General features: G+C 37.1%; 1 protein-coding gene across 1 annotated transcript; it reads right to left on the bottom strand.

Annotated features, from left to right (window-relative positions):
* Window positions 1-1,678: 1,678 nt before the first annotated feature.
* LOC104899105 (uncharacterized) lies at window positions 1,679-2,248 on the bottom strand. The gene has a single exon (XM_010686240.1). The coding sequence runs from the start codon at window positions 2,246-2,248 to the stop codon at window positions 1,679-1,681; it is 570 nt and encodes a 189-aa protein (XP_010684542.1).
* Between the last annotated feature and the right edge of the window lie 17,042 nt (window positions 2,249-19,290).

The following is a 19,290-nucleotide window of genomic DNA, read 5'->3' as shown; positions in this document are numbered from 1 at the left end:
AGAAGGTGGTGCGCAAGGTGGTGCAACTGCGTGGTGGTGGCACACTAGTGGTGGTTCAATGTTGTGGCAGAGGTAGGTTTCGCACAAAGAAGGTGGTGTAACTTTAACTCGCTCGTAAAATTTGTCTAAGGGAGAGAAATAGAAATGGGGGTACTGTACAATATGCGCGCAATTCATTAGAATCAAAAAATAAAAATGAAAGTGAAGGCTGCGCTTATCCCAAAAATGCAGCCATTCGTAAAATAAGGGTTGCGGTTAGCCCAAAAACCGCAACCCTTCTTACAGTAAGAAGGGCTGTGTTTTCTAGTTAACCGCAGCCCTTCACTTAGAGGCCTGCGGTTTTGCTTTAAAACCCCAGCCCTTCCAGCGCACCCCTTCCTTTTTTTTCCCCCTAGTGGAGTTGTTTATTCGAGTAAAATAGGAATGTTGCTAGAAAATGTAAAATAATTTCAGAGTGATGGATGTTGCTCGTATGTTTGATGTGTGAAGCTTGTAACCCTTTTCCTTGTAGTTCTGATGCCTTTAAATAGTATCAACCTAACTGCAACGTGCGTCCCAGGATCTCGGAGGTAGCTTCGCATAATCTTTGGACAATCCCAACTGATCTCCTATTCTCATGCCATTTTGGTTTTGACTTTAAATGTGAACATTAATTTAGTACCCACCCAGCAGCCATGCTTCCTTATTCCTCGGACAGTTGTTAGGTCTTTGACTTGGTCATAAAGTCGGTGTCGTGTCTAATCATGTCAACGTCTTCGTTTTCTTGCGTCAATGTCATCCTGAAAATTTAGCCATCACATGGGTCATAGAAGAAAAGCGAAAGTACTAATTTATATCATATCGTATTGAACTTTATGTTGTGGGTCAAGAAAAGTAGAGTGAGAAGTTAGAGATAATAATAAACAATTAGTGCGACAATTTCAATAACAAATTTTTTTAAAAAGTAATAATGAACAACCTAAAATGAAAAGTTGGTAAACTCACTAAAACCAGAGGGAGTAAGCTTTAAAATGATAGATATGATTTATAAACTGGTGGCCTTATGTCTATAAATTGATAAAAAAAAATTGCTTTAAAGTAGTAGTAATATATAAAAAGTTAAAGAACTAGTAAAAAACTCTCTCCCCTACAAAGAAAATAATTCCCAACCCTATCTCAAAAACTCCTTTGTGGAGGTTGCCGCCTAGCCTCACGGCTGGTGTAAAGTGTGTCTCCTTTCCCTCCAGAGTGTTTTTTCTTTTGTATGTTTCTTTATGTTTTCGTCCGATCTATTTCCTCATCCTCACAGTTTTCTTTGCCCTCATCCTTTTTGCTCTGGTTAGATTGTGGATTGTGGTTTTTTCGCTCCCATCTATTCTGATTAGAGAAGGTGAGGCAAAATGTTTGATTATGGTGGCCCTGAGGCGATGATCTTCTTTTTCAATAAAGGTTTTGCCTTCTCATCTGGTAGAAGTTTGTTCTTTCTTCTGTTTTTGCTCGGTTATGGTTGTTTCAGGGGAAGGTGTGATTTGGAAGATGAAAGATCTGATCTACAACAGAGTATTAATATTCAAAAAGTTACAGCACGTTTAGTGAAGATTCAGTTAAAGATGCGTAGACATCGATTCAAATGGGCTCGAATAGATTTTTAGTTATCTTCTTTCTTCTTTGGATTTTTTTGACAGGAATTTTTTTTTGATTAAGCATCTGAAAACAGATCGTTACGTACATCAGCCATTACCTCAAGGGGGGCTTCTTCTATCCAAACTCTCATCTCACCAAACGAATGACTTAATTGAGCTAGCTTATGAGCTACCACATTACCAATTTTGCTTACATGAGAGAAATTTAAACTAGTACATGATTCGCCAATCTCCATAATATCCAAAACAATATTTCCGAAGCTCGAGTTATCCCTCTTACCCTCCTTCAGATGAGATATAAGCTTAAGGCAGTCGCTTTCCAAAACAATCATCCTCAGGCCAGCTTCCAGAGCTATAACCAACGCATGCCTCGCTGCCAAAGCTTCAGCTTCCTCAGCTGTGAAGCCACCCCCAATCTGGTGGCAAGTTGCCACCATCACGTCTCCTTCCGCATCCCGCATAATGCCTCCAAAACCCACTGCACCATCTTTGAAACATGCTGCGTCTGAATTGACTTTGTAGTGCCCTGCTGGAGGTTTTTGCCACTTCATTTGCAATTCATTTGCACCATCTCCTTGCCTGCTTTGGTCCTCCTTACATCCATGATACTCATGCATTACTCCCATCGCCCTACTTAACAAGTCATTAGTGGTAACTTTCCTAGCCTCGAATAGTCACGCATTCCGGCGGAGCCAAACACCCCAAAGTATACTCCACAAGTGATCCCAACATTCACCATCTTTGATAACTTTTTCCTTCGCCATTACCCAGTCCATTAAAGAGTGGGAGACAGCGTCATCAATCTCAATTCGCAGAGGGGAGCATCGCCACATTTTTCTTACCTCTGAACACATGAGTAGAGTATGAGTAATGGTCTCATGCTCTTCTCCACACAATGGACACCTATCATCAACATTAATTCCTCTCTTGCCAAAATTTCCACGAATTGGGAGACCATTATGGAGAGCACGCCAGCCAAAATTTTTGATTTTTTCGGGGACTTCCGCATTCCAGAGACGCTTCCGAATTCCCAAATTGTTGCTCATTGAAGTGGAAGCTCTATCTCTCCTCTTGGCCTGTATATCAATGTAATAAGCGATACGAACCACAAATTCCCCATTTTTCGTGAAGTGCCAAGCCCATCTATCTTCACACACTCTCATAGGAATCGGGATCTTCAATATTTTCGCAATTTCCCATTCGGAAAACCACTTCCCCAACTCCTCTCTATTCCATCCGCCATTTATTATTAACTCACTTACCATGATAGCTGCCCCATCTGGTTGGTCCCCTGAATGGAGAAGCCGAAAATGTGGGAGATGAGGGATCCACGGGTCACGCCAGATGTTCGTTGCGCGACCATCCCCTATTACTTTCCTTAGCCCCTTCACTAGCAAGCTTCGAGCCGACAAAATCGAACGCCATGTGTAGCTTGAAACTGGGCTGCCCTTGGCTTCCATAAACGAGCATTTCGGGAAATATTTATTTTTGAGCATTATTTTCGCCACAAGGGAATCCGGGTACTTCACTAGTCTCCAGGCTTGTTTAGCTAGGAGAGCCGAATTAAAAAGGACGAGGTTTCGCATCCCCAAACCTCCATTTTTTGCGTCATATAATTTGTTCCAAGCCACCCGTACCATTTTTTTTATCTTCCTTCTTTTGATCGCATGTTTCGGCACAACTTTTCAATGTCATCCAATATGCTAGCAGGAATAGTAAAACATTGCATTGCATAAGTTGGGATGGCGCATGCTATGGCTTTGATAAGAACTTCACGCCCTGCTTGAGAAAGGTACCCTTCCTTCCAACCCTTCAATTTCTTCAGAACTCTCTCCTGAATTATTTGGAAAATCTTTTTCTTCGATCTCCCGACATAGGTTCGGAGACCAAGATATATTTAATGTTCTTCCGCTGCCTTAAACGATAACTTCATCTGAAGCATTTGTTTTTTTTCCGGCTCAATATTTCGGCTAAAAGAAACCTCCGATTTTTCTATATTCAGTTTTTGTCCTGAAGCAGTCTCATAGGTTGCAAGGATGTCAAGTACACGTCCCACTTCCTCTTCATTTGCTCGGGTGAACAACAGGCTATCGTCTGCGAAGAACAGGTGAGATATCACATTTACTTTCTTCCCAATTTTCAGCCCATGTATTTCTTTCTTCGCCGCGGCATCTCTCAATTAGGTTGATAACCCTTCAGCACAAATGATAAAGAGAAAAGGTGATAAAGGGTCACCTTGTCGAAGTCCACGAGAGGGACAAAAAGTTCTCGTCGGCTGACCATTAATCAATATGGAGAAAGTAGTAGATTTAACGCCTCCCATAATCAGACTTACAATATTTTGGGGGAAACCCAACTTGAACATCATTTGCTCTAAAAAACTCCATTCCACCCTATCATAAGCTTTACTCATATCTAACTTGAGCCCTAAGTAGCCTTCCTTCCCTTTCTTTTTGTCCTCAGATAATGGAAACATTCATAAGCCACCAGAATGTTGTCAGTTATCAGACGCCCAGGGACAAAACCACTTTGTGACTCGTGGATAATATCCGGGAGAACCAACTTTAATCTATTAGCAAGCACTTTAGCAACCAGTTTGTACATCACATTACATAAGCTTATAGGCCTAATATTCATAACCCTTTGTTTCTTCTTTGGATGATGTATTACTTGTTGTTTTCATATCTACTTTTGTATCTCATTTATCAATCAATGTAGATGTCAGATGGCTTTTCAATTAATGATAATTTTCTTCCTGTGAACAAAAAAAAAAGTAGTAGCAATATGTCAATAACTGATACAATATGTCAACAACTGATAACAATATGTCGAATCCAAAATTTGTCTAATTTACTGAAAAGCGTTTTTTTTTTGCAGCAAGAGCAAACAGCGAATTATACAATTTTGCCTTTCCTAGCTAGGTTAGCTAATACATGGCTTTCTCCTACTAAAATCCTATCTACTTTAGTAATACTATAAGAAAATATCATGGCAGACACTAACAAGATGAAATGGGACAACATTCTTAACCAAGGCTTGCACTAACACTAGGGAGTCGGTGAGGATCTTGATGTGCTGAGAAGCGTTTTCGTCAAGATGTTTTAATTTAGTAAAGTTCGTCTCAGTAAATAATCCCTCTGTTTCCTAAAGATCTTCCTTGTTACTGTTCCTACAGATACCAAGGAGGATCCATTTGTGTGGGGTGTGGGGTGGGTAAAGTAGGAGAGAGAAAGGGGTTACGATAAATAAACAAATAAAAAGGGATTAAAGTAAGAGAGAGAAAGAGAGTAAAATTGAATTAATAATGTAATAGTGGACCATATGATAGGGACATGAGAGGGTAAAAAGAGGAAAAAAAATTCCAAATAAGGAATAAACAATAAAGTAAAAGAGGCAAGATCTTTTGGAAACACACTTAACGAAAAGAGGGAAGATTTTTAGGAAACGGAGGGAGTAATATGCTAGTATGTCAATGTTCCCACGTCCTACAAACTATTATTTTGATTACAGATTAACATATTTATCAAGATCTCAACTTGTAAGTAAAATATTAATTTATTCTACCCCATTTTTGTACTCCGTTTTCGCGTTTTACGCCATATTGAAACATTTTTTGAAATATTTTCTAGGAGAAATAATACTAATACATTAAAAGGTATTTTAACCAAGAAACGACGCCATGTAATGCTATCGCTTAAATTAAAGGAAAAATTGATGGGGACAATTTTAAGGAAAATTTGCACAAAACCACCTTAAGTTTTCACTTATTTAGAAACTCCCACCTTTATGTTTTTTTTTCCTAAATTTTCACCTAAACTTTACAAAACCTTTATAAAATCCCACCACTTAACGGATTTTGCTGAACTCTTTTAGTGGTGGGAACCACATTAGTTATTTATTTATTTTTCCCTCCAAACAACTCACTTTCCTTATTCATTTCTCTACGAATGCTATCATCTTCCTCTTCCAACCATTAAGTTCTCTTTTTTACCCATTCTCTCTCTCTCTCTCTTCGTTCATCTCTCTTCAAATCTGGGTAAATTTGTGGGTCCCAGATAGCATTGAAGTTGTGGTAAAAATCCTCCCTCAGCATCAGTTACTAGGACCAACAGTGGGAGGGTTCCAAAATCAAACATAGTCATTAACTTATTATGAGTTTCAATGCCAAATAATCTGATATATGCTAACCATCAACTATGAAAGTGTAATGTTCTCTCCAGCTTAGCATATTTAACCTCATAAAGCTAGCACCCACTGCATCTATATCACATTTTTACTATCACAACTGAGTCACCAAAAGCAATATGTAATAAAGATTGCACAATTTACTTAGAAAAAAAAATCAGAAACATCACTCACTCTCGCACATTTTGGCAAAATATCACTGCTGGTATGTTAACAACAAATCAATAATAATGAGCTCAAACTTTGCTCCTTCTAAAATGGTGGCAGAGAGATGGAAAAAATGAGGGGGGGAAGATAACTGATGAGTTGGAGGGAAATTCTAAATTATAAGAAGGGGGAAGTGAGTTGTTTGAAGGGAAAAACAAAAAAAAATAACTTATGTAGGTCCCACCACTAACGGAGTTTGGCAAAATCCGTTAAGTGGTGGGAGTTTATAAAGGTTTTGTGAAGTTTAGGTGGAAATTTAGGAAAAGAAACATAAAGGTGGGAGTTTCTAAATAAGTGAAAACTTAAGGTGATTTTGTGCAAATTAAGCCAATTTTAACTATGGACATCCCGTTATATTCAGTCCAAATTAAGGATTATTCTAACTAGTCCCAACTATGCATTATCTTTTACGAAATTGGTTCCAGTTAACTGATTACCTGTGTAATAGGTAATTTTTTTAAAAATTTCTTAGAAACTTATTTCTTTCTCCCTCTTCTTTCTCTGCATCCCCCTTCCATCTCAACACCCTTGAATCCCCTCCTTTGCCACCCCTGAATCCCTTCCTTCCTTAGCCACACCAAATTAACGCCTGGCCTGAAATGTTTTAGAGTACAATATTGTTGTGGGTTATGTCAGTGCTCAAGGAAGGAACCTAACTTTACCTTCTAATTACTATATGACCCTTTTTTAAAAATTGTAAATAAGTTTGGTCTGTTTGGTTTTTGAAGTAATCAGGATGATGGGTTGTTGCTGGTGTTTTAGGCATGTTCTGTTGAGTGCTTATGATGATATGATGTTTGATGGAGTTCAACCCTTAATAGATAAATTTCATTCTTTGTTGCAGAAAAGATGAAAGGTGGATGTTCCTAGGATGCTTTCTTCTTTAAGGATGAAATGAAAGCATGGGTTTGCTTCCTAATGCATGTTTTAGGCTACGTTCACTTCACCTTATTTTTGCTTATTTCAGATCTAATCAGATCAGATCAGATCAGAAAAAAAAGTTCAGACCAGATCAGATTTAAAAATCATTATTACTATTAAATATCTTTCATTACATATTAGTCAAAATTATAATAATTGAACATTAATAAAGGACTCATTGAGACGAATCAAACAAGACCCCACATGACTATATTTTTTCTTATACATTGAGAAAAATCTAAAAGATAAGATCTTGTAATCAAATCAAGTCAGATTAGTTCAGATCATATCAGATCAGATCAGATCAGAAAAAATAAGTTCAGATCAGATCAGAAAATTTCAGGTGAAATAAACATAGCCTTATTCTTTTCGCGTGCTAGTTTGCGCTCTCCACCTGTTCTTTGACTGTTTTTATGTTGAGAATTGATCTTTATGTTTACTGGTTTGGTTGCTTCTATGCATAACCATGGAGATTTTTGGCAGGGGATCAAGAGAGATTGTGGGGTGGGTCAGTCGCTGTTAGAGGGTGGTGAGGACCATTTTTGTAGGTGGGGATTGGGAGTGGTTGAGGTAGTTCTAGTAAATCTAGTGGTTGTGTTGGGTGGTGGTGGTGGGCTGGCCGTGTTGGATATGTGGTGGCAAAAAAAAAAAAACATTTTATATGTTGTGTACTTGTAGCGGATGATCGATTAATCAGTCGGGACAACTTTTCGAAAAAATGATGCATATTTGACATTGCTCATAAATAATTCTTCGTTGGTGCTGAAAATGGCAGAATGTCATAGTTAGGACGGTTCCTATCAGCTTTTCTAAGTTAAATTACTACATATGATCCATATAAAAAGAAATAGTAAATGCATCGTATAGAATTCGGTTCCATGACATTCAAATCAATATGCTAAAATCTTAACGATTAAATCAAATAATATTTGATAATATCATCTTAAACTAAATTATTAATAATGAAAAATATAAGTTGAGCCTATATTTACCAAAGCTATAAGTTGTTTAATGGAAATGAAATTAGTCATACACCTTGGGTTAATGCTTATTCTAAAAATCTGACAACTAACAGCTTAAAACTGTTTTCACTAATTTCCATATTTCTGATTTTTGTTCTACATAATGAACAAAAAAAAGAAATCAATATAAAACAAGTCGTAAAAGATCTTGTTAAAATTTAGGGATATTCCATTTGGTACCATTGTACTTTTGGCTTTTCCATTTGGTACCACTATTTTTCAGATATTCTACATGGTACCACTATAATTTGAATTTATTCTCTATTGTAGCATTCAATTAAGTAAAGTGTTAATTTAAGTTAGAATAGGCTAGAGTTTTACTTCGATTTACATGTTTTAATTTGCGTTAAGGTTTTAGTAATTGTTTTAGTCGTTAAGGTCAAAGTTGAGGTCATATTTGGCAATAAAAAGACATAGAATATTATGATCATTTTCATGAAAATTTTGATTGAAAAATAGAGCTTTAAGGGTTAAAACGACACCCTAAAATCTTAACTTATTAAATTTTTGCAACTGCAAATAGAAACATGCAAACTCAAACAAAATCGTATTCTTATTCAACCATTAACTAACAATTTACTTAAAAAAATGGTATAATAAAGATTAATATTAAATTATAGTGGTATAATGTGGAAGTTTAAAATAACAGTGGTACCAAATGGAAAAGCCAAAAATTCAATGGTACCAAATGGAATATCCCTAAAATTTTATTTGGTGAATGACTGAATGTCCTCCTCAATCCCCCAGCTTTTTTTTTTTTTTTTTTTTTTTTGTTGTATATGGCCAATATGGGATCATTTCGCATCATTGTTGTTTATATGTAAATGGCCGGTTTGGGAACCAAAGGACCATGGTACCAAACTATACAGGAATAACAGAATACTGCATTGTCTTTTAATTACGGCTCATGTTCGAAGAAATCATGACCCAAGAAGTGCACAGATAAGGGTGTAATGATGATTTTTTTAAAAAATCTTTTTTTGAGGGGAGTAATGATGATTTTATTAATGACACATTTGTGTTATCACCTTTCAATGAATGGTCGGTATAATATTCATAGTAAATTTTTTGAATAAGCTTTAATAATCATATGGTCAATTAGGCTAATTTCTTCAGTGTTCATTAAGGCAGCTAATATTTTCAGTGATTCATTCTGTATATGAATATTATGAACTATGAAGGGGAGTAGGGGACCATATGTCCATATCTGTGGTGTAATTCTATACTAATAGACCGCACCATGCATGCGGTGCTCTTCCTTTACTTGTTACATCTCATGTCTTCATAATATATTTAAAAAAAAAAAAAACATGTTCCGTATGATATTTGACCACGCACAAAGTGAACTTAGCTGAATGTCACACTAGACTCATGGGATAAAAAAATACCTAGCTAAAAATATAGCAAATAGTTCTAGTGCTATATTCCTAGGATTAAAAATCTCGGTGTGTGTCTGAATAGTTGATTGATGAAATGTCTATTGAAGTGGTCTTCAAGATATGGGAAAGCATCACTTCTATCTAACTATAGTTTGTGACTTCTTATATATATATATATATACAATATAAAAGTCTCCAGTATGAAATAAGGTGTCCTAACTTTTTCTCTTTTACCTAAAAAGATTATATATATATATATATATATATATATTATATATATATATATATATATATATATATATATATATATATATATATATATGCAAGATCACATGAGAATACTCATTACATGAGAAATGAGACTGAATCTCAATCACACGATTGGATTAGAGTTACAATACTTGTTCATTAGGGTTATATCCCCCTAAAAAAATTTGAGCCTAAAAAAAATTGATTTTTTTTAATATTCTTTTTTTATGAGTTACATCAGTTTTTCATTAGAGTTACATAACTTATTCATGAGAGTTATACCATGTAAAATTCATTCTCATTTCTCATGTAAGTATGTATTATTCTCATATGAACTCACCTATATATATATAATAATCTCATGCTAATTATATAAAGTGTTGTATAATTGTTGAGTTCCCTAGTTTGAGTTTTGATTGATGACAAACCACATTGAACTTTCATATTGCATGCATGTTTCTGGTTGCATGTGCAGCCATTAAAAGAACAAGTTCAATGGATGAAAAGATAAAGCTTGTGAAGCCAAGTTGAAAAATTGCATGAAGACCAAGATCATTTTGTAATACTCTTAGATCTTAGATGCAATGTAAGTGGTATAAAGGTTTTGATGCACTAAAGGTTTGAAACTAGAGAGATGAGCTAGTTGTGGATGACAAGAAACCTCGGTTACTTGTCATACACAACTACAAGTAAAACTTGGTTGTTTGGAACAGTCTGGGAACAGATCTGAACCAGTCCTCTAGGATTTACTTCATGCATTCGTATTTTAGGAAAGTTTTCTTTCCGCAAAATTATTTTCAAAATACACGATGCATGGTTTGTTGTGCAGGAAGATTTCTTAAGTATGGAAGTGTATTATGTGATATTAACTGAGTATATTTTCCTTGGAATAATTTCCATATTCTGAGGAAAATATACTCTCATAATATCACCTATTATTACAGCAAAGGCTTATTTAAGGAGTTCTGCGAGCACACAAACCTAAGCTTTTGAGCATATTTTCATAATACTCTAAGCAAAAGCATTTCATCTATTGAGCTCTTAAATCTAAGCACAAACCCTAATACCATATAGATCTTAAATTACACCCATTCTAAGCGTGTAAAGCTGTTTGTTCTTGAGAGAAAACTTGTTGTAAGTGAGCAAATTGTGAGTTCAGTTTGCTGGGAAGTTGATGGGATCAACTTCATTTGAACCATCATAGTTGGTGGTTGGGTCGAACTTCCATAGGTGGAAGTTGGGGAATCATCTTGTGCATAGGTGCATAAGTGATTGAGTGTAATTCTTTTGTTATTCTGAGTTGATTAATAAAAGAGTGAGTGAGTGGAGGACGTAGACTTATTAGAAGTCGAACCTCGTTAAATCCTTGGTTGTTTATTCATTGCTTTTATTTCCGCTGCTAGAGAACTGTTCCTTTACTGTTCTTACTATAATCGAAAAATTACAACATTAGGACAAACACTCAATTCACCCCCCTCTTGAGTGTCACTTGCACTTACAATTGGTATCAGAGCCTAACTTCTTGAAAGGGTAACACCTAGAGAAGGAAGACATAATGACTACTCAAGAAATGACCAGTGGACCCGGAGGATCAAGGTTGCCAAAGTTCAATGGAACTAACTATCCTTGGTGGAAAAATTGCATGAGAAATCTGATCATTGGCACAGACTATGAGTGCTGGATGATCATCAAGAATGGACCAAGGAAGGTGGCTAACAATTCAGATGGAACAGAGAAGAAGGAGAGTGAGTACACTACTACAGATCTGAAGACCCTCGAGAAGAATGCAAAGGCCATGTCACTACTTCAACAAGGTATTGCCGATAATGAGGTAAGTTGTATCTTAGCATGCTCTACTGCTAAGGAAATATGGGAAACCCTAAAATTAGCCTATGAAGGCACTAGTGAAGTCAGGAGATCTAAAGTTGATATGCTATGTCTAAATATGAAACTTTTGATATGAACCGAGATGAAAATATAAGAGATATGTTTACTCGTTTCATGTCAATTATCAATGAACTTAAATCTCTTGGAAAGAACTTTACTAATGAAGATTTGGTGAGAAAGATCTTGAAAGTTTGACAGGTAAATGGCTGCCCAAGGTGACTGCTATTCAGGAGGCTAAGGATCTAACGACCTTGTCCATAGAACAACTTATTGGGTCATTAATGACTCATGAGATGTTGGTGGATTCAAAGGAGGAAAGCACAACCAAAAGTCTGGGTTAGCTTTGAAGGGTGAGGAAAATGATGAAGATCTCGATGAGATTGGACTCATGGCTAAGAGGTTTGAGAGGAGTCTCAGAACGCAGTTCAAGGGAAGTCTTGGAAGAACAAGGGCAACTCGAAGAAGACCAGTTCTAGCACTGGTTGCTTCAAATGTGGAGAAACTGGACACATGATCAAGGATTGTCCAGCATGGAAGAATGATAAAGGAGGACAGAGAGAGAAGAAAATGACTAAGAGGGCTATGCTAGCCGCCTGGGGTGATTCTGATTCAGGTGGTGAAAGCGAGGAAGATGAAGCCCTAATGTGTGTGACTGCATTGATTGGAGATATAGACTAAAAGCAGACCAGTTTAGGAAAGAAAGGACACATGTGTCTCATGGCAGGAAGCAGCTCTTCCGACGAAGAACAGGTAACTATTTCTAATATGCAAGAACAAATGAGATATTGTGATAGAGATGAGTTACTAGGTTTTATTGATTCTGCTATTGAACAAAATGTTAAAGGTAATGCTGCTTATAAAGCTAACAAAAAGAAGTTGAGAGAGGTAACTCGAAACTTAGACCTAAGTGAAAGCGTTCTGCTGAACTTGAACTTATTTGTACAGAACGGAAAGAAAAAATATTGAGCTTGAGATGCTAAGACCTCAATCAGATTTTTCAAAAACTGATTTTTATCAAAACAATGATAGAGGATTTAGTAAACTCAAGGAGGCTGAAGTTGAAGGTATAAATTTCGAGTTACTCAAACAGAAAAGCTTTACTTTAGAACATTCTGATTTAATTTTGGCTCATAATTATCTGATTGATGATGTGGAAGAATTGTTCAATGAGTATGTGGATTTGAAAGCTTCTTTTGCTAGCACAAGTGGTCCTAGTGTTAATGTTGAAGACTTATGTTTGGAATATGAGGGTAAGATCTGTGATCTTCAATCCGAATATACGAACTAAGAAAAGGCAAGAACATTGCGACCATTCTGAACCAGATCCAGAACTGGTTTCAAAACTTAAGGATGAGCTTCATAGGGCAAAGTTGGATCTTGCCATTGCTGCAGAATTTAATGAAGCTCAACTTAAGAAACTTGAAACCAAGGAACAGGATTTGAGTGACTGCTTGAGACAGATGAACAGGTTGCTCGATGCTCAGAGTACTTTAAACATTCTGACCTCACAACCTGGTAATCCTCAGAGGTTTGGATTAGGGTATTCTGGAACCAAAGTTGGGAAGAGATGAGACTTGGATTTCTGAATTAAAGAGAGGTAAGTACGTGTTTGCAAAGGACATGCACGTATGTACCTACTGTGTAAGAATGGTCATGTTATTAATACTTGTTGGACTAAGCAAAAACATGATAAAAGAAACAGTCTCATGTTCACAATCCTTATCAGAAGGTCACACAACAATTGGTCTAACAATGGAAAACATGATAAAACAAAGAAGACCAATGTAAAACAAATCTGGGTTAGAAAGGACAGAGTCAAACCAGTTTCCAAGGACAAGGAACCCAAGAAATCTGGGTTCCTAAAACTAAACCTTGATTTGTTTGTGCAGGTTAGAGTGAGAGAAAACCATACTGGTATTTGGACAGTGGTTGCTCAAGACACATGTCAGGAGATAAAAGTCAATTTCTCTCACTCGTAGCCTATGAAGGAGGAAGTGTCACCTTTGGAGACAATAGCAAAGGTTTGATTAAAGGTATAGGTAAAGTTGGTAAGACACTTTCTCAAGCTATTAATGATGTTTACTTATGTAGAAGGTTTGAAACATAACCTCTTGAGCATTTCTCAACTATGTGACAAAGGAAACCATGTTGTTTGAAACCAATCTTTGTCATATAGTCAACACTGAAACAAGGGAACTGGTCTGCAAGGGATTTCGACATAACAATGTTTACATAACATTTTTAAGTCAGATTCCAAAGACCAGTGCCACTTGTCTTAGTGTTATAAAGGATGATCATTGGCTGTGGCATAAGAGACTTGGACATGTAAGTTTTTCTTTTTCAAATAAACTGAGATCTCAAGACTTGGTGACAGGTTTACCTAACATCAAGTTTGCTGCAGATCATATTTGTCATGAATGTGCTAAATGTAAACATGTCAAGTCCTCTTTTCAGCCAAAGAAGTTTGTAAGCACAACTAGACCTTTCGAACTTGTACACATGGACTTGTGTGGGCCCATGCGTGTGCAAAGTCGAAATGGTCATAGTTATGTGTTTGTGTTAGTTGATGATTATTCTCGTTTCACTTGGACAATTTTTTGAAGTTTAAAAATGAAACTTTTGAAGAATTTGAAATTCTGGTAAAACAGTCCAAAACAAGATTAGTCATCAACTGGTCTCTATCCGGTCTGATCATGGTTCTGAATTTGACAATGTCAGCTTCGTAACCTACTGTAATGATCATGGTGTATCTCACAATTTTTCAGCTCCTAGAACTCCACAACAAAATGGAGTGGTTGAAAGGAAAAATCGCACTCTAGAAGAAATGGCAAGAACAATGCTTCTAGAGAGTGGTCTTCCTCGAAACTTCTGGGCTGAGGCTGTGAGTACTGCGTGTTATATTTTGAATAGAGTAATGTTGAGACCTTTACTGAAGAAAACACCTTATGAGCTCCTTAGGGGAAGAAAACCAAACATTGTACATTTACGTGTTTTTGGGTGCAAATGTTTTGTACACAACAATGGTAAATCAAGTTTGGACAAGTTTGACCCTAGGAGTGATGAGGCTGTTTTCGTTGGATACTCTTCACACAGCAAGGCATACAAAGTTTTCAATAAAAGAACCTTGTGTGTTGAAGAAAGTATCCATGTCTTGTTTGATGAGACTAACATGTTCAGCAAGCATGTGCAGGTTGAAGATGCTGATGAGTTAAATTGGTATGCTGAACTTTACAGGAGCTAAGGATGAGAAGGTGCTGAACCAGGCTCACCACACAACTCTCATAGAGAGGAAGAGTCTGGTCCAGCACAGAATCAGGTAGTTAGGAAGGAGATAGTGACTCAGATGCTCATCCACATGAAGATGATGCAGATGAGACCACTATGGAAACTGGTTCACCTGCTCAAAACAACAATGAGACAGGGGGAACCAGTACAGGAACAGGTTCAACATTAGAAGGCACAAATGCAAACTTTGATATGAACAAATCTTTTAAGTACAAGTCCTCTCACCCCACTGATCTAATCATTAGTGACATTAACAAGGGGTGCAGACAAGGAATCTACTTTGCAAAACTTTTGTGCATTCTATTCCTTCTTATCAAATGTTGAACCTACTGACTATAAGGTTGCTTTAACGGATCCAGATTGGGTTCTAGCCATGCAAGATGAACTCAATCAGTTTGAGAGAAATCAAGTATGGCATCTTGAACCCAGGACGGAGAACATGTCTGTTATTGGAACTAAATGGGTGTTCAGGAACAAATTGGACGATTTAGGAATTATAGTAAAAAAACAAAGCTAGGCTAGTGGTTCAAGGGTTTAATCAACAAGAAGGAATTGATTATGATGAAACCTTTGCTCCAGTAGCCAGGCTTGAAGCTATCAGGATATTAATTGCATTTGCTGCTCAAATGAACTTTAAACTCTTTCAAATGGACGTTAAGACAGCCTTTCTTAATGGTTATTTGAAAGAAGATGTTTATGTAAAGCAACCCCCTGGTTTTGAGGATAGTGACTTGCCAAATCATGTTTTTAAACTCGACAAAAGCTCTTTATGGTCTCAAACAAGCTCCTAGAGCTTGGTATGAGAGACTTTCCAGTTTTCTTTTAGAAAATGGTTATAAGAGAGGATCGATTGACAAGACACTATTCTTGAAAGAAAGGGGAACTGATCTGTTAGTGGTCCAAATATATGTTGATGATATTTTGTTGGAGCTACTAACCTGATTTGTGTAATGAGTTTGCAGATTTGATGAAGAGCGAATTTGAGATGAGTATGATGGGAGAACTTGGATTCTTCCTTGGCTTCAAATCAAGCAAACCAAAGATGGAATCATGATCCATCAACAGAAATACCTCAAGGAGCTGCTGAAGAGGTATGGTCTGCAAGATAGCAAGTCCTATGAAACACCTATTCCAACTTCTACAAAATTGAGCCTTGATGAGAAGGGAAAGGATGTTGAGGGCAAGCTATACAGAGGTATGATTGGCTCATTGCTTTACTTAACAGCCAGTAGGCTAGATATAGTGTTTCAGTAGGGTTGTGTGCGAGATTTCAAAGCAACCCTAAAGAATCTCACCTAAAGGCTGTTAAAAGGATTCTTAGATATCTCAATGGTACTGATGATATGTGTTTGTGGTATCCAAAGGGCAGCAGCATGAGCCTCATTGGATACACAGATGCTGACTTTGCTGGTTTTATTGTGGACAGGAAGAGTACTTCTGGAATGGCCCACTTCTTAGGTTCTTGTCTCATTTCATGGGGATCTAAGAAACAAAATTCTGTGACTATCCACAGCTGAGTCTGAGTACATTGCTGCTGCTTTGTGCTGCTCAACTCTTGTGGATAAAGTCACAACTAAAGGATTTTGGGGTCTGTTTCGGAAGTGTTCCTATTTTATGTGATAACACAAGTGCAATCAATATTTCGAAAAATCCTGTCCAGCATTCTAAAACCAAGCATATTGAGATTAGGCATCATTTTCTAAGGGACAATGTTGAAAAAGGTAATGTTGAGTTGGAGTTTTGCAGGTCAGAAGATCAACTAGCTGACATATTTACAAAACCTTTGAGCAGAGAAGTGTTCATCAAGCTTCGTACCTTGTTGGGTATGATTAAGATTAGACAATGAGCTCTTAGGTCTTGACTTGTCCCTTTGGCTAGTCAAATGATGTCAATTTGTGTATATATTTCTTTTTCTGTACATTTTTTTTCTTTTTTTAGGGCTCACAAAGTTCTTATGCGATGCTGAACTGATCATCTTAGTACTTGGGTACTTAAGCATAAGTCTTAAAAAGGTAAGTTGGCACAGACCAGTTGCAGACCACTTGGGAACCAGATTCTTGAGGCGGTTATTCTCTGAATATTTTATTTATTTCAAATTTCAAATTAGGAAAATAAATGAAGTGACGGTTGTAATTAAGGCAACTGCAGTTTACGAAGAAGGAATATATTTTGCTTAATATCCGTTTGATTATTTTCTTGCCATCTTATATATATATTCTTGCATGTGATCATACTTTCCTTATTTCTGTCTTATTCTCTTTGATCACATATTTTCCTGATATTCTTTTCCTTTCTTTGCTTATATTCTCTCGATCAAACCCTAGTTCCTTTTCTACTTCCTTCTTTCTCGAATTCTTGAAACACAAATTGTTCAAGTTTTCTTTTCTTGTTCTTAAGTGCTCAAAACATAGTGAATTCAGTCTCATCATGTCAAAAAGGAGGAGTACTAGGTTGGTAGAAAAGGAGGTTGAAGAATCTTCCGAAATTGAAACTAAGAAAACAAAGGATGTGGCTGAACTAGTGGAGGAACCGGTTATGAAGGAAGAGGTTGAAGATGAGGAAGAAGAACCTTTAATACGGAGGAATTCAAAGAAGCCAGCAACCACAAAATCCACCACTACAAAAACAACTACACCAAAATCTACCACCACAAAAGCGGTAATTCCAAAATCAACTGCCAAAATCATCAAAACCGCCACTCCCAAAGTTACAAAAACCACCACTCCCGAAAAGCCTGTCACATAAAAATCAAAGGCTCCCACACCAAAACCGGTTGAGGAGTCTAAGCCAGAGGAGTCGGAGAAGATGGAGGAGTCAGAACCGGAAACGGAGTCGGAGCCGGTGGGTGAATCAGAACCGGAAAATCAGGAGGTGGAGGAAGAAGAAGTTGAGAAGGAGGATGTTGTAGTTGAACCACAGAGGAAAGAGATGCAGGCAAAGAAAGTTGCTGCCAAGAAACCGCCATCAAAAGTGGTTAAGTCTATTGAGAAGGAGGTTTCCAAACCCATCACCACAAAACAGCTAGTCAAAACCACCAAACCCAAAATCCCTACCCCTAAAATCACACCGAAATCAATGGAGAAATTAAAGAAGAAGGAAGGTGCTGATGTTGAGGGGGAAGTTATTAAGAAAGAGGGTGTTAAGGTTGTTGCTAGCAAGGGCCCACGGGTAAAGACGGTTGCTAGGAAGGGTGCTGCATCTTCCAAAGGCAAGGAGATTGTGCAGGAACCAGAAACAGACCGGTTCCCAGCTGACAAAAAGAGGAAGCTGCCTGCTATTGTTGCTGCAGAGGGTTCTAAACCCAAGAAAAGTAAGTCTATCACTCCGGCGCCTTTGTATGATTTGAGGGATAGGTCTATTTTGGTTGGTTTTTCTGTTGCCAAGAGTTGGGTTGATCAGAAATTCTTTCATGAGGTTAAGGAAGCTTTAGAATTTCAGAAATGGTCTGTTTTGTTTGCAAAAGAACTTGATGTGTTTATGCCTTTGGTTGAGGAATTTTATGAACACCTGCATACTAAGGACGATGGGTCCTACTTTGCTTTTGTTAAGGGCACTCCCATTAATTTATCTGAGAAGCTTTTGGCTGAAATTCTACAAGTCCCAAACAAGGGACTTGATGTGTACTCAAGGGAGAACTGGCCCACAGTTAAAGGACTCACAACAGAACAGATCCAGACCAGGTTGTTCACTGGTCCACTGACCCTAAGTAGGTGTTCACCATTGGCCACTTAAGGGAGCCAATCATGAGGATATTTCATATCATACCCTCAAAGATTGTGTTTCCCAGAGCACAAGGCCGCATGAGTGTACGATTGATGGATAGTGTTCTCATATACTGTCTCATGGAACATATTCCAGTCAACCTCCCTGCTATGATGTTGGCTCACATGATCTGCTGTGTGGAGAAGGCTAAGCATGCACTGCCCTATGGAGGATGGCTGACCTTAGTATTCAAGCATTGGAAAATTCGTATGGTGGGGGACTATGGCTGTAACAGCCGGTAAATAATAAAGGATTATTATATGATTAAGTAACTTAAATTGTGAAATTTAAATGTGATCGTACGTAGATAATACGTATGATAAGTTGTGTGTAAAAAATAATGTGTGCTTATGTGTAATTAGTACTTTATAAGGAATTATATAAAGATAATAATATTATTACGTTACATGTGAACATTTAGTATCGATATATTATTTTAATAAGTTGAGTTGTGGAAATTGAGAACTAGAGGAAGATAGAAATCATGTTTCAACAATTAGGCAAATTAGTGGTTGTGCTTAATAGAATGGACTTTGGAATTCTTTAATATATATGGGTTAAGTTAAATCAAGGAGGTTTATGTTATGGATGTTTTGGGGTAAAATAATCATCTTGGGAAAGTTAGATCACTAGTATGCAATATAATATTAATTAGTATTGGGCTAGTACAAAAAGGAGAGCAGAAATTCCAGTAAAGGAGCAAGTGGGAACAAAGACCTCATTTGACTTACTAAGGGGTGATTCATGAGATATAAAAACACCTGAACATAA

This window comes from Beta vulgaris, chromosome 7 (assembly GCF_026745355.1).
Source record: "Beta vulgaris subsp. vulgaris cultivar EL10 chromosome 7, EL10.2, whole genome shotgun sequence".
NCBI classification, from domain to species: Eukaryota; Viridiplantae; Streptophyta; class Magnoliopsida; order Caryophyllales; family Amaranthaceae; genus Beta; species Beta vulgaris.
This window is presented reverse-complemented; position numbering and strand designations above follow the sequence as displayed.